A 15,674-nucleotide genomic window follows, 5' to 3' on the forward strand; every position below is an offset into this window, starting at 1 on the left:
GATAAAGACAATCGTACACGGCGCAATAGAACTGGGTGTGGGCGCAGGTCTCTTTGAATGACTGCTGTAATACTAGGTGCAGGGTACGAAAATACGTTTGCCGTTCTTGCAGGTCAAACGACATGGGCAAGACGTTCAGGCCAATTGCATATTTCGCCCATAACTGTGCAGAAACCTACCCGCATATCCCTCTTGCGCCTAAGAAAAAGCTACTTGACGTCGTCTGCGAAGAGAAATATTCACAACTACTACCTAAACATGGCGGCAGCGTGTTATACTCGAATCTGAACCCTCGAGACGAAGCTACGAAAAAAGAGAACTTTAAAGAAATAGAAAAATTAGTGAGTGTGACAAATTTACGCTTTAAGTTTCAACAGCTGCACACGCTGGGCGACATGAATATCGGTGACAATGAGGCTTATAAGCAGAAGTATTATTATGCTGTAAGAAGCCTAATCGTTCGAGGCTCATGCTCATGTTATGGCCACGCTGAGTCCTGCATACCGTTTGGTGACGAACCACATGTACCGAAAATGATTTACGGTAAGTGTGCCTGTATGCACAATACAGAGGGTGAAAACTGCAACCGATGCAAACCGCTGTACAATGACCTGAAATGGGAAGCTGCCTCTCGGGATTTTCCCGAATGTAAAAGTGAGTGATCACATTGTTAAATTTTATATAGTAATCTTAGATTCGCATCTGCTTACATCTTTCATAGTGCCTAAACGTTTCCGTAAAACGAAAAAAGCCACTGAAATCGCGTAAATTCACTATTTTTCAATATGACCAACAAGTGATAGGAACCATTTAGTGGATTAGGATGAAATACGCCGCACCTTCGGATTGAGTTTGGTAACTTTCATCAGTTTCCTGAACTAGGGCTCTGAACTTACCTGCGCTTTTTCTTTCAACACATATCGCCATATAGTGTTTAAGATAATTATATGGACGTATGTGCATATGAGATTGAAAAAAAAAAGAAGGATTTAAGCTTCTTTCGTTTCGAAATTAGAAAATCAACGTTTTAAGTGCGTAAGGTGCGAATTTCCGTGAGGTTCCTTTACTAGGCCCGATAAGATGATCTAGAAAGTATATATCATAACAACAAATAGGACGGATGTAAAACACTGCAACACATTGCCTGAGATATCTTAAGTCAGGGCCATCTCGTCCTAGTTAGATTAAATAGAATCTTTTTATCAATGTAGACATTTATACTGCTTTATTTTAAGAATGTGAATGTAATCAGCACTCGGATAGTTGCGAATTCGACGAAAATTTATTTATCGCAAATGGCAAAAGGTCTGGTGGCCGTTGTCTAAATTGCCTGCACAACACAGCTGGTCCTAACTGTGAACTATGCGAAGATTTCTACTATAGGAATCCTAAAAAGTAAGTATTTAGAGAAACATTCAGATTTCTAAATGGTTTACTAAATTTATCATTTGAATTAAATTAAAAAAAAAATAATAATAATAATTTTGTTTAGAAAATACTGAATTTAAAGGCGTTCGAAAAAAAATATATACTATTACAACCCTACTCGTCTCGAACGTATTTTTGCCTTATTTTCCCGTATCGGAATAATAATTTGTTTTTCAGAGCTTTTTCTTAGAAGGAAATCTACAGGAAGATTTTTCTGTTGGTCATAACAATGCACAGCTATACCGATAACCACAAATAAAGCAAAAACTAAAGCTCTTTAATCTGAATTTCTTTGTTGACCTTAATTAGCCTCTATAATCTTTGGCAAACATTTCAAGATCAGCCATAGCTACTTATGTCGCAATGCACACGAGTCTCACCCTAAATTGCCCATGGGCTTCGCTGTTTTACGGACCAGCTAATGGCGGCTAGGGTAGTGCACTTTCGCACCAAATGGACCACTGTTACCCGAGAACGACCTCGAGCTGTCCATTACCCGACTTCGAACAACCTCAATCGTACAATGAATTATGACGTGTGACTTAATAGCTTAATTTTTTACGCTGACGTCGCAGGCCATTAACGGACCCTGATATATGTCAACCATGCAATTGCAATAAAGCGGGCTCCCTAGAAGAAGGACGTTGTGAGCAGTACGATGAGAACGGATTTACGGCCGGCAAATGCCGTTGTCGAGATAATGTCCACGAACGAAACTGTGGCCGATGCAAAGCAGGATTTTGGAATCTCACTCAATCCAACCCATTGGGCTGTCAAGGTAAATTAGTTAGTCAGCCACAATAAATAGGTTCTATATACGATATATACTAAAATAAAAATTGCTCAAAAAGGTAGACCAGTTGGTTCGTCGTTTTTTGGGATTTTATTACAAATTCGTACAGCGCCTTAGTGAAACTTCAATCGTTGGTTTCTGAAAACCTCGACGAGGGAGCGTTACTTGATGTACTTAGTTGAGAACAAATACGCTGGTTCAGCTGCCCGTCAAGCCAAAGGTAAATTCATCACAAGCAATGTTACTCAATATAGTCTTCGTGTTGTTATCTTCCTATGTACTCATAAGCACTACTAGTCGTTTCAACGGAAATTGTCTTTGTTTATTATGCAATTGTGTCTCGTTTTGTTTGTCTAGCTTGTGAGTGCGACCCTCGTGGAATTTACCCCGGTAGTCAGGGCTGTAACGAGAAAACAGGGGAATGCTCATGCAAAGAGAACGTAACCGGTCAACTATGTGATGCTTGTGCGCCAGGACATTATGGCTTAGAGGAGGGACAAATGGGCTGTAAACCATGTGACTGCGATCGTGGAGGCTCAATTAACCCTGATCAGTGCGATCTCGAGAACGGCCAATGCGAATGCAAACCTGGCATCAAGGGCAGAAAGTGTGACCAAATAGAAGATGGTTTCTTTGTGCCTCTGCCAGATCATCTAATACACGAGGCAGAAGTGCCTGATGAACAAAGAGTAGGCTATCTCAGTTCCTCTATAAGTTGGCAAGGCTCGCTTCAAAATTAATAGACCTCGGTGTAAGGCAACGATATGCGACGTTTTATATATTTTTCAAGTAATTCAAATTAACTCTGTCGTAACTGAGATCTCAGCACACGGCTACTAATTAATATGATCTATTTAAATGTTTATTTTGACTAAAAATATGATTAATTATCCGCAGAACACGAAGATTATTGCTCGAGCGCACTACGCACCAAGTAATCTTCGAGATTTTAGCGGACTAGGCTTTATGGATTTAGGCCCGAACGGCATGATCGAACTTCGGTACCCAGAGATTCCATGGACTGGGGAATATAATATTTTCGTTCGTGGAGATCCCAAGTCACATGATCAAGAGCTCGAGGTGACAGTGATTCGAGAAAATCCCCTTCGACACGGTAGCCCTTGTAAAAAAACCGGCACACAGGAGGAACCTAGAGATATCATTAGGCTCAAAACGGCAAGCCAGTACGTCCGCACTTCTTTTCCTGTTGCTTCCTGTAAATCCATTATATATGATTTGCCCATTTACATTTGACTTGAAAACTAAGAGATTATAATAAGCGGTGTCTGTTTCGATATTCGTTAAGATTTGTCGTACGGGAGAACTGCGTGCAGTTAAAACACCTACAGAATACGACTAATATAAATAAAACTCATTATTTTTACTAAATAAATAAAGTATGGAGGTGGTATTGCTAGATTTCCTTATGGGACATTGTATTTCGATAAGACATCTACTACTCTTTTTTTTTTTACCTTAAATTAATAATAAACGTGTTGGCGGTAAGCACAATACTAGCGATAAGGCTAACCAATAGACTTAAAGGTAATGATTAGGCACTGGGTTGGTCTTCTACGACATAAATATGAAAGTCGAAGAATTGCCTTTGTTTGTCTCGGAAGCCAATACTAACTTACAAAAATGTCTGAATGCAAAAACTTCACGCAATCTCGACGGACAGTAGTGCGCTATATTTTTCTTCATGTAGAAATAAATCATATGTAAGCGAAACATATGTTATTAAGCAGCTATCAAAATAAAATGCTCTGTTTATCTTTATGTTTTTGAATTTCAGAGACCCATCGCCTGTCATGCAAGTATGCTTAGAAAAAGATAGTCCCGTAAGGGTCCGTCTTGAAGTACCCTCAGGATTCTCACCTCACAGCGGTAGTCAACTACTTATTGACTCGGTGGTTCTTATGCCCGACTATCGAAAACTCGACGTCTATCCGAAGAACACTAGGTCTGACCTTATGGATTACTGCATTCATCACGTTGAACTTTATGGGACTCACAGTTTATATGAAGAGTGTAAAAAGATCTTCTACCCGGCTGGCATGGCTGTATGGAACCAGGCCTTCAAATGTGAATGCAACGCTGCCGGTTCCACAAGCAACGTCTGTAATAGTCTAGGCGGACAATGTACGTGTAAGGTAAACGTTGTGGGACGTCAGTGCGAGATGTGCGATACCGTCTCATGGGGTCTCGAGGACAACGAGGAATGCATTCGTGAGTAACTGGTCAAGTATTATTTAGATATATATTTATACTCAATAGTTTGTTAGCCTATCTACAGGATGGAGCACTAGTCATTTGACAGCTGTATATTTGCGTATTTGTAGTACAGATGCGAAAGATGAAGACTTTCAAGCCGAATGACTTTTTCAGATTGTAAAAGACCTGTTTTATTCTGTATATACGTGTTAATTGCAACAGAATAATAACTTACCGCCATTGTAAATATGATTTTGTAATATATGCAAAGCGTACCACCAACTAAGTGTGAAAGGCTTTCGATAGGTACTATCAAAGGTCTTAATTTCTGAGGCATCATACGCAAGACTATAAACCCTATGGATTAATAGCTTTCTACCGTCCACAGCATAGTCGGCCATTATGCAGCTCTTGCCGAACCCTGGGAAGACTTTTAGGCGCCATCGCGGAAGCCTCATAGACCTAGATCTAGAGATCTCATAGAGATTGAACTAGAACTCCCTGAGAGATTATCAAAAGGGCATAAAACATGACCTGTGACGTCTCTAGAGCCTCAACATTACTAAGCTCTTTCCCGCCCTTTTAGGTTTTTGGGCTGTTATCAGTTTTCTTTGGGATTTTCGGTCTGCTAACAGCCCAGATGCGAGCCAGTTGTAAGAAATTATTCCGGACATAATACATTTACGTTTTTCACGGGCCTTACGCTGTTCATCTTCCCAGAGCCATTCGCGAAGCGGTCTTCGTCGATTAGGATCATTTTCATTGATGATAGCACGTATCATTTACGACGCCTTTAAATGGACATTTGATTTACCGATCTCACACTCACGACCTGATTGGGATGTTTCGCTACATGTTTGCAGTGTCGTTTTCTGGCCGGTGAAGCTCGCTGTTGTTTTCGGCTTCCCGGAGCGTTTTCTGAAGACTGGCGATACTGTCTTTAGATTTACGCTACATTTTCATACTTTCAATGAGTGTATACCTTTTTCGCAATACTCTGTATAACACATCTATATTGTCTTGAAGTGAATCTTTTTTTTTTTTTTTTCATTTTAAAACAATGTTATCAAACTGAATATGCGCCATTTGAATCGATGATCTACGAGAAGCATCTCTTAGGAGATAGAATGATTTTTGGACCGCTTTTTCAACAATAGACCTTGACACGATTCATATATATAATTGGCTGTTATAGGCGAAATTTAGCAGACTTCAAAATGAAGTATCTTTCGCGCCATACGACGTTATCAGACAAAATTTGGATGGTAATTATTCCGCCCTTCTAAAAGCTCGCGAGTAAACCAATCGAGTTTATTTCACAAGAAGTAAGTTTCGAACATAAAGCATTTGTTAGTTTTGAAGTATCAACGCTCGGTGGACTAAACTGACATTTCATATATAACGTATTGCAGAGTTGTCTAAATGCGGAAACTGGGCAAAGATATGCCCCAGCCAATCGAATATGCGTATGGTGTAGTCCACCTGCAATTTGCAGACTCTTTAGACGAGACGTGGTTTAGTCCCCACAGCCAGTCGAAAAGAGGCCGGGCGTGAAAATCCCGTGGCTTTAGAGAAGAATCAAGCCAGTGTCCATAAGGTGATGGTAGCGTTTGCAGTGGATATGAGGGCATTTACTATTACAAAATTCTCGCCGAAAATTAAACAATTAATATAGCGCGCTATTTAAGAAATTCATAGATTACTTGGCGACAACGTCAGACCTCATAACCATGCTCATATTGACTCCGGGTAATTACCGGGCTTTCCATGCCCTACAAAGAGACAACCAGTGAGTACGCGGATCCAAGTATTGATTGGGAATGTATAGATTAAAAAATTACATGAGCGAACGCGAACGGTATGTGTATAACTGTGCACAGGCTGCCAGAGCGGTAGAACGAAAGCGCAGTAGAGTACTTGTCACAGAAAAAAAAAGCGAGCCACAAAGAAGCACGGCTTGTTTGTCAACCGCTTCGGCAGTTTCGCCGATCCCAAAACTACATTTTCAAAAACAAACAAGAGTGACGACGGCAATAGCAGTGTTGTTAATATATATATATATATATATAATTGTTTCGTCGATGGTAATGACGAGACATGGGGTAACGAGGATAATCAAGGGCCCTGTACTACTGAAGGAAGGTCAGGACTAGTGCAGAACAACAGCAGATGGCTAGACGCAACAACAGAAAGACAGACTAATTAATTGACTAGTGGGTTGATTGACTGTTGGGTGATTGACAGAAAGTGATTGACTGGAACGGGCAGTTGATTGATGACGAAATTGCTGTAGAAGGCAATGTGAGTCAGGGCCATAGAAGTCATTGCATTTCGAGCATATATGGCACCGTACGACGCTAATTCTACACGTATATACGTACAATATATGTCAACTTGAAGTACAACATTACAGGTTCGCATTAGATGTAGCGGACGTCATTGGTGTCAACAATGCGGTACATGTGGTTGCATTTGAAATGTAAGCGTTTTGAAACGCATCATTTGGACAGAACAACGTTGTCGACACATGAGCCACATTGCCAATAACCACGATCATGGATCACAGTTTACTATAGATACAAAATTAATATATATACGACAGGATATAGGCCTTAGTTCGGTCAAGTGAGCTTTAAGGGACGGTGCGCACATCCTTACTGTTCCTCTTCTTCGAGGATATATCAGTACTTGGGCCACTCAACACCCGGCTTCGCACTGCCCTGCAGAACTTCATACGTTCCTACAAAAAACAGATCGTCGTTTCTTTTATTAACTAGAATACTTCTCTATGAAAACAAAGAACTTCGTTCCTTGTACGAAATCATTAGTGGTCTACACGATCATAGCCGTGGCCCATCTAACCACAGCTAGTGAGGCTATATGGGCCAACGGCAGGCATCTTAGGTTAATGTTCTCTCGAAAATGAATGAAGCTTATTCAGACCACACCACAGAAAAGTCTGCGACGTATATACTGGTTTATTATTTGCCTCCTGTGACACCGGTTATTTTCAACATAGCCCCACTCTCCTTTATATATAGACAATTGAGAAAATGTAGATCACTTACAATACGTATCGTTATGTCGATTGTAAGGGTTTCTTCCGTCGAAAATTATTACGGCATCACTAACTAAAAAAATCAGAGTTTATTTTGTACGCTGGATATGCGTGCCACAACCGCGGCCGACTGGGTGAAACAGCCATGGCCTAGTACGCTTTTGAATATAAGGCTTAACAAAGCAAAATTAATTAGAGTCGATAATGTTAGCATTGATTCCGGACCGTTTCTTTTGTTTATAACTAGCCTGCGAGTGTGACCATAAAGGTTCGTTAAATCAATTCTGCGACCCGCGTTCCGGCAAATGTAACTGTCGTGAGAACGTATTTGGTGATCACTGTGACCAGTGTGCGCGTGGTTATTGGGGCGACCCATTTAGTTGTCTCAAATGCGAGTGCAATGACAGGGCTGAAACGTGCAACCCAAAAACCGGCGAATGCATTGACTGCCGGGAGAATACAAGCGGCGCGCACTGCGAACGCTGTGCCGAGGGATACTACGGGGATCCGCTTCGAGGAATAGCTTGTCGACCATGCCTTTGTCCTGAAACGCCAGAGTTTGGACCTAACCATGCGGTTTCCTGCCACCTTTCCAGGTACGATTATGGGCTTTAGTTCAATACATCATATATTGTATCTACGTTTATGGCTTTCGTGCGGCAGTACTTAAATCCACTGCAAATGATTATACATTGTCATTCCGCCAAAGCAGCTTTGTTAATTGTATCTAATTAACAATTTCTTAAAATCCTGTTGCAGAATGTGAGACATCAGCTCTTGAAATTCCCTTGAGCGAATTGACTTCTTTTTGACGAAGTGCATACATGCAAAAGTAGCAATTGGCGACCCATTTTGACTTTCGATTTTTTTAATTAAACTAGCTAGATACAGAGATCGTAACGTCTATTCCCATCACACGAATTTAGGACATCTTGGCATTTGGCAAAGGTGCAAAATGTCTTACCTTTACATATGTATAGTTCTTCTAGTGATAGCAGGTTTACACTGGATGAATTTGTATAAAATAGATTATTACCGAGAGTCATAAATTTCAACTGAGTCCCCAACTAAATATCTAGGAGTTCCTAGGAATATCTAGGAGTGTTATGGCCATTATTTTTATGCCTTTCCTTGTGGTACTTGTTTGTTGGGCCTATTTTCTTATTGGGATCGCAGTACCAACGAGATGTACTGTCAATGCAAGCCGGGCTATAAGGGTGAAAAATGCGATGAGTGTGAAAACAACTTCTATGGAGACCCTACACGACCCGGAGACGGATGTCGCCCATGTGAATGCAACGGGAACATCGATCTTTCACTAGAGGGCAACTGTGATCCGGTGACCGGCGATTGCCTACGTTGCCTTTACAACAGTGAAGGCATTCACTGCGAACGATGTAAGGAAGGACATTGGAAAAACGGCACAAGGTCTGTTCATTTTACAGGACGACATTATCCACCTGTCAGAACTAGATAGCCACAAAACTAGCTAATATAGTCTCTTTGTATGTATAAAGAAGCGAGATCAGGACAATGCTCATATTTTGTCTGGCTGGACATTCTTCAGTACTCGTTGGTTTCCCAGAATATCTGAGAAAATGGAATACACGCTAATTATACGAAATAACTCGTCGACGAAGCCGTGCGCGCCATTAAGCATACTCAAAAATGGTGATGAGCTCCTATCGACGACAGGAATGAAGTCTGGAACGTAGGCGATCATCGATGTGATGCTGAAATTCTTTGCAGATGTGACGAGTGTTCATGTAACCCAAGCGGTACTCAAGTGGGCGCCCCTATTTGTGATCAGAAAACCGGAAAATGTAATTGTCTCCCCAATGTTGAGGGAATCGGATGTGATCGCTGCAAGCCGGCACATTGGAACTTCAATTCCGGCAAAGGTTGCGAACCATGCGCGTGCAATACACATGGCACCATCGATGGCAGCGAAGAGTGCAATGTATCGGACGGACAATGTCATTGCATAGCAGAACGAGGAGGCAGAAGGTGCGACTTGTGTTCAACCGGCTACCACGGAGTTCCTGACTCTAAGTGTTACAGTTAGTATACAGTTTTAGACTACTAATAAACATGCTTCTATTTCCTTTAGCCAGCCATGATCATGTTGTGTACTTTTCTCCTACATTATAAAGGGGAACTTCTGAATAACGCATAGAGCCTAATTCAAAGCTAGCACAATGATCCGCATGAAACGTTTTTTTATACGCGCATACTTCTCTCACATATGTATACATATATATATATATATTTTTTCTCTTTAAGAGAGAGAGGCCATAATAATAATTTGTTTCAGAATGCGAGTGTGATCGATATGAAGGTGCTATGACAGCAGTTTGCGATGCTGCTACAGGACATTGCGTATGCAAACAGGGTATGACAGGACCGCGCTGCGATCAATGCGCTCGTGGCTTTAAGGGTCGTTCACCGAAATGCGAACCCTGTGACAACTGTTTCGCAAGCTGGGACGTAATCATCGGAGAACTCGATGCACACACGCGTAACCTTATCGACACTGCCAAGTACGTCATAAGTGTTAATAATAAATAATTTGATAATCTCACTCTTACCAATTGCAACTTAACTTCAATTTTTAGATAGTGCACAAAGTATACTTTTCGTATTTACTTCTTCAAAGATCGTTCTTATAAGATTTTCTCTCCAATTGAACATGTCTGCTTGCTTCGTGTGCAAGCGATACGTCTGTTAATTCCAACTTGTACATTCTATAAAACATAAAAACCATATGATCAAAGTTCACAATAAAATTATGAAAGGAAGAGTGCCAGCCAGTTTGTCGATACATACAGGTGGCTACATGCATACACATTAGGTTCTTCTAGATAAAGAAATTCTTCTGAAATAAACGATCTTAGATATATAGATCCTTATAGATGAAACGATGTGGCGATGAAATACTAACTACTGTTTTTGATGCACTATAGGCTGTTGCACTATAAGATTGAATTTGATCTTCAGGCTCATTAAGCAAACCGGAACATCCGGAGACACTCGAGAATTTAAAGAGATCGAAGATTACCTGGCGAATACACGCGAGATCCTTGCTCGAGCAAATATTACTGGCCTTAATCTTTCTCAGAGGCAAACTCTTTTAGATGAACTTAAAGCGCTACTTGATCAAGTTGAGGGAAAGTTAGCGCAGGCTGAGGTTAGTTTTTCTTGAATATATATATATATATATATATAGTTCAGATCATCTGATACCTATTCAATTTTCTGACGCACAGCTAGATTCGGAAAATCATAACACATTATGGCTTAGCGAACACATATAGCATGTTTTGATTCTGGAAATTACACACAAACACTTCACGTACACATGTGCTGAACATTAATGATTAGTTACACTTTTCAGAATATGTATTCATTCTTCATCGAAGATTCTTTGACCTTATCGAAGAGGGTGGCCCAGTTAGATGGTGACATCGAAACACTACGAGCTAAGGTGAAGAAGCTTGAAGAAGATATGACCACTCTACAAGAACAAAACGTTATGGGGGCCTTTAACCTCATCAAGAAGAACGTACAGGAAGCAAAGGAATACCAAACAAAGGTATTGGCGTATGGTTACGATTGTGCTTTTCCTAGCCTGGAGCGGGGCAAGATGACTCACCATCCTCTCAAATGTTCTGTTTGGCTTTGGCCATAGAACAGCTACTGAACAGTGCAGAGGTTGACCCTAAAGTCTGACTTATACGTGCCTTTGAGTAAAACCAATACGACTTGCCGACGTGTTCTTTTTTTTTTTCTCTATTTTGGCCTCTAGGGACATGAGGTTCGTAAAATCATTGAAGATAGCTCAAGCAAGCGCGATGCCGCCTCGCGCTTGTTGACCCGTGGTAGGGGTCAATTCCACGATATACATCAGCGAAATGAGCAGATGTTAACAGACCTTAATCGAGATATTGGACATCTAGAGAATGAAATTCCTAGAATCAACCGATACGTAAGTAGAGACATAAATTACATGAAATTAAATTTCGTTCTCCTTTGCTAAACGCATCTTGCATGTTTAGTGTACAAGGAAATCTTCTATTTCCTTTATTCCATCTGAGAAGCGAAGTCAGCTACTTGAGAACATGATGTCCTAACATTTTTTTGAGGTATTCAAACGTCAATAATGGAAATAAAAGAAAGCGTAATCAATTTATGGCAGCTCTGCGCCAGCGATACCTCAGTCGAAGGCTGTAAGGATAAGTGTGGGGGAGTTGGATGCGATCACTGCGGAGATCAGTTTGGCTGTACCGAGGCGGCTGTACAAAAGGCGAAGCACGCACTGCAAATGGCCCGCGACGTACAAGAAATCGTACGCGAGAAACAGGCGCGAGCGACCCACATGAGAGATGATATCGAAACTGCACGAAGCCAAGCCAACCAGGCGCACACGGTGCGTATCTTCATAACTTCTAAACATTTTTAAAGTACCACAAACTTATTTTTATGAGCCGACTTGCGTGAAGCTGCAAGGACAACGAGCAGTGTTTTCATGAGATGATGTCCATAGACAAATTCAACCCTCTAAAGGGCTCGGCAGATTCCTGTCTCTATTAGATCACTATATAGTTAGTTGGGTAACTAAGAAAGCACCAATGGCGAACCAAACTGTTGAAATTGTTCCTTCTTTTTTCAGAAAGCGATGGAGGCGTATACGGCTGTAACGGTTGCGCGCGACGATGCCACGAATGCTGTCACAGAACTGAAGAATCTCCTGCAGGAAATTGAAGATCTTCTTAAAAAAGCCGTAGCAACACCATCTGAGATTCTCCAAATGGCGAAAGACTGCCTTGAACGTAAGGTGCAGCTAACACCTCAACAAATTCAGGACCTATCAGCCCAAATCCAAGACACAATACGAAGTCTTTCTGACATTGATCGGATTCTCAAGGAGACCGAAAATGACAAGCTACGTACTGCCGCACTCAAAAACAAAGCCGACAAGGTTGAGTAAGTACTGCATGTACCTTTTTTTTTCTACCGCTATGTGTCATACTTTCATATTTCGCTTAACTTGTGATTATCGACTGCAATGAAAAAAGCTGCCCAGATATTCAAGTTTTCACTTAGCTTGCCTTCAAAGCGGAAATGCTGTCAGTCTACCACCTTGCTCAGATAGTTTCCTTGCTAATAGTCATCATTAGATTTAAACATAGGTATTCAAAATAAGTATCTTTAGTGTGGTAAAATATTACAGGTTTCCAATTCTAGTAGTTATTGAGGGGCTTTGTTTAATGCCCTAAATTTTAATACTTCAATCAAACAGGAGCGACGCTCAGAGAATCCTGAGTTCCGCTGAAGCAGTCTATTCATATCTCGAGGACGCCCGGCAAGCTCAGAACGAAGCCCGGGGTGATCTGGATACTACTAAGAGGGAAACGAGCGACGTGAAGGACGAAATACGAGAGGTAAACATTATTTTCAAAAATTTCTCAGGCATTGCCACGATAGCTGTCACTTACATTGAGACTACTTCACCCTTCAAGGTTTCAACTTGCATATCTGACAAAGAGCAGTTCTTTAAGCTTTGGTCAATATCTTAATAGTCATCGAGACACTTGGACTGACGGTATTTCTTGTTTCATTTTGTTTACCTGGCAGTTGGATGATCGTGGAAATAGGGTAAAAACGAGGGCCAACGACTTATTGAGGGTCGCAACGAGGCTGTCAGATCGCTTGAAGTCTTTGCAGCGAAATAAGACCGACGTAAATTACAAGGTTGGGAACCTTAACAGCGAGTTTGAAGCAGCGCAGAAGCAGGCCGACCAGGCACACGGTTTATCTCAGCAACTCTCGGATAGATATCAGTGAGTGTCACACATCGTAGATAGATCACTAACATTAGTCAATAAATCAAGAGTCTTGAAATACATTTTCGTGTTCTAATATATTGTTATGCCGCATGATGAAACGTAGAAATAGCTTTCGGGAAACGCTACTGTCATCAGCGGAAGGCTGTTCCAGTGTAAGCAATCCAAATTTCCAAACAAACAACTAAAAGCCTGTAGCATGTTCCTTCAACACAATTTTCGACAGAGATAACTAAGCTGATATCAAAGTAAGGGTATGCCGGTTCTGTAAAGCATTTTCCGATGATAGCGTTTACAAATTGTCAAAGCGTCTATGTATTGTGCGAGCCTTCAACCCCCTGAAAATCATTTGAATGTTTCCAATCACTGTATCTCTGTTTAACAGGGAAGCTGTCCACGAGATCGAGCGTAAAACTCTGTCTGATAATTCAAACAAAGGTTTAGCTGACAACCTTCGTCAACGAGCTCAGCGTCTCAACGCTGACATACAGTCACGACTGAGCGAATTGCAGAACCTTGAAGACACGTTTATAGATAATGAGAAGAAGGTGAGGCAAGATATATGAAGCAATATTGATACTGTTCATAGGTCAAGATTTACATACATTTTAGTAGCAGATTGGCACTCGAAACCTGTACAGCAGCCCTGTTCTCCGATGCCAGCACTTATCGCGGTTTTAATCCATTAACCTATAGTTAGCCTATATATATTTACCGTGTGGTAAGCAAATAAATCGCTATTTTTGTACTTTTCTATTCTCGACACAATTTTAGGCACAATCGCTTGGTTACTTACCTAATATATGTATACGTAGGGATCGCCTAACGACTTCGCCGATGTCCTTTTAGGTGAAAGGTTACGATGACCTAATAGATGCTCTCATGAGAGAAATGGACGAGCATCAATCGTACATTGATGGACGGGCCAGATATTATCAGAAATGCACGAAGTAATGGTCCTCGAACCGCGTACCGAAATACTTGGTCGAAAATTTTTATAGAACGGTCATGGGACAACAAAGCGCACATCAATGGAACAGCAATCATCAACTATGAATTAGGCACTAAAATAAAACAAATTATTAAGGCTACATGTGAATGTTATTATAGAAATGCGAAATAAACTATGTAGAACTCTCGCGAAGATCCAATGCATTATAGGATGATGACGCCGGCAATGAAAAATAGTTGAATAAAATAAGTAACGAAGAACACAGCCTACAACCTCACTACCTCGTACAAAGAGGATCTTCGTGTAGATACGGAATCGATCCAGCTAGCATTGCTTCTTGTCAGCTTCGATGCAGAACAATAACTACAATATAATAATACTAACTAGGACATGTGAGCGTTCCCTGTAGCATAGCTTTCGCTCGTCGACGAGACCGGGTTGTGGTTGATAGACAGCAATGTTCAACGCAATCGATGTCGGGTCGTGTCCTTGCTCACAGATACACCAGATTGGCTCGGAAAAAATGATACGATACTTTGGTAAACAGCTTGGCACGGCCTGCACGATTCAAATGATGAATCGGAGAGATCAAGAACATTCGCGCTCGGTCATGAGTACCACGTTAGCCCCTACGTCCTGCCAGCTTTGAAGCGAACGTACCACACACACAAACACGTGTCAGCGTCGTCCTAATCCAATAAGGTGGTACACGTATAGACCTCGCCAACAGAATTTCTGTACCACAGCCAAACTCTCATATTGTGTGTATGTTATTGCTATCGTTCAAGCGTTCCAATGTATTAGAGAAGGTAAAGTTTCCATAATTTAGTCTTCTTTATCTATTCACTGTTGGTTGACTTATCTCAGAGACACGCGATGGTATGATGGCTTTAATTCGTCGAAAAGATATTAGCTAGTTTATTCATTTCGGGTTTTCTACATTAGATCAACTCAGTCATCATTTATTTATATATCTTCATTGTGTGCGCGACTGATTTTTTACACTTTTTATTGCAATTATCACAACCTTTTGCCCACGACATGTAAAATATAATATTATAGTTGTTGAATGAGGGCCGGAATCGGCTTTAATTGAATTGTACACTGCAGTTCTCATTAGAAATGTATATGTTGATCTGTGGCAAGGCCTATATATATAGATCAAGCGTAAATTCGTTTTATCAATGAAACACAAACAATTTCCCTATATGATGTTATCTCGAAGGGTGTGCCATTAGCCTTTACCTATTCCTTCTAGCGGTATTTATCTATATAGCTATAATAAACCCTTTCTAGTATTACTATTTTTATGAGTACTATTAATATGATATTTTCATTTCCTTGAAATGCAGTTAGAGAAGTATGTCCGAAAACGAAAACGTCAAC

The 15,674-nt window shown here is 40.8% G+C and overlaps 1 protein-coding gene and 1 long non-coding RNA gene across 4 annotated transcripts in view; one reads left to right on the forward strand and one right to left on the reverse strand.

Annotated features, from left to right (window-relative positions):
* Nucleotides 1–14,247, reverse strand: part of LOC111269160 (uncharacterized) — a 35,421-nt gene extending 21,174 nt beyond the window's left edge. Inside the window, exon 1 of the long non-coding RNA XR_002685625.2 lies at nt 14,133–14,247. This is a non-coding gene — a long non-coding RNA (uncharacterized LOC111269160). The remainder of the gene's footprint in view (nt 1–14,132) is intronic.
* The window catches only part of LanB1 (laminin subunit beta-1), a 37,130-nt gene extending 21,523 nt beyond the window's left edge, over nt 1–15,607 (forward strand). For all 3 annotated transcript variants that reach the window (XM_022848565.2, XM_022848564.2, XM_022848567.2), the window contains 19 exons: nt 113–654; nt 1,236–1,395; nt 2,004–2,206; nt 2,579–2,910; nt 3,119–3,405; nt 4,017–4,450; nt 7,741–8,089; nt 8,670–8,921; nt 9,243–9,553; nt 9,808–10,033; nt 10,491–10,680; nt 10,888–11,085; nt 11,299–11,478; nt 11,689–11,919; nt 12,163–12,476; nt 12,793–12,934; nt 13,128–13,333; nt 13,722–13,884; nt 14,186–15,607. In XM_022848565.2, the coding sequence (XP_022704300.1) occupies nt 113–654; nt 1,236–1,395; nt 2,004–2,206; nt 2,579–2,910; nt 3,119–3,405; nt 4,017–4,450; nt 7,741–8,089; nt 8,670–8,921; nt 9,243–9,553; nt 9,808–10,033; nt 10,491–10,680; nt 10,888–11,085; nt 11,299–11,478; nt 11,689–11,919; nt 12,163–12,476; nt 12,793–12,934; nt 13,128–13,333; nt 13,722–13,884; nt 14,186–14,290 (4,825 nt within the window). In that variant the 3' untranslated portion in view covers nt 14,291–15,607. The remainder of the gene's footprint in view (nt 1–112; nt 655–1,235; nt 1,396–2,003; nt 2,207–2,578; nt 2,911–3,118; nt 3,406–4,016; nt 4,451–7,740; nt 8,090–8,669; nt 8,922–9,242; nt 9,554–9,807; nt 10,034–10,490; nt 10,681–10,887; nt 11,086–11,298; nt 11,479–11,688; nt 11,920–12,162; nt 12,477–12,792; nt 12,935–13,127; nt 13,334–13,721; nt 13,885–14,185) is intronic.
* Nucleotides 15,608–15,674: the final 67 nt, after the last annotated feature.

Source organism: Varroa jacobsoni, unplaced genomic scaffold, assembly GCF_002532875.2.
Source record: "Varroa jacobsoni isolate VJ856 unplaced genomic scaffold, vjacob_1.0 scaffold_1358, whole genome shotgun sequence".
Classification (NCBI taxonomy): Eukaryota; Metazoa; Arthropoda; class Arachnida; order Mesostigmata; family Varroidae; genus Varroa; species Varroa jacobsoni.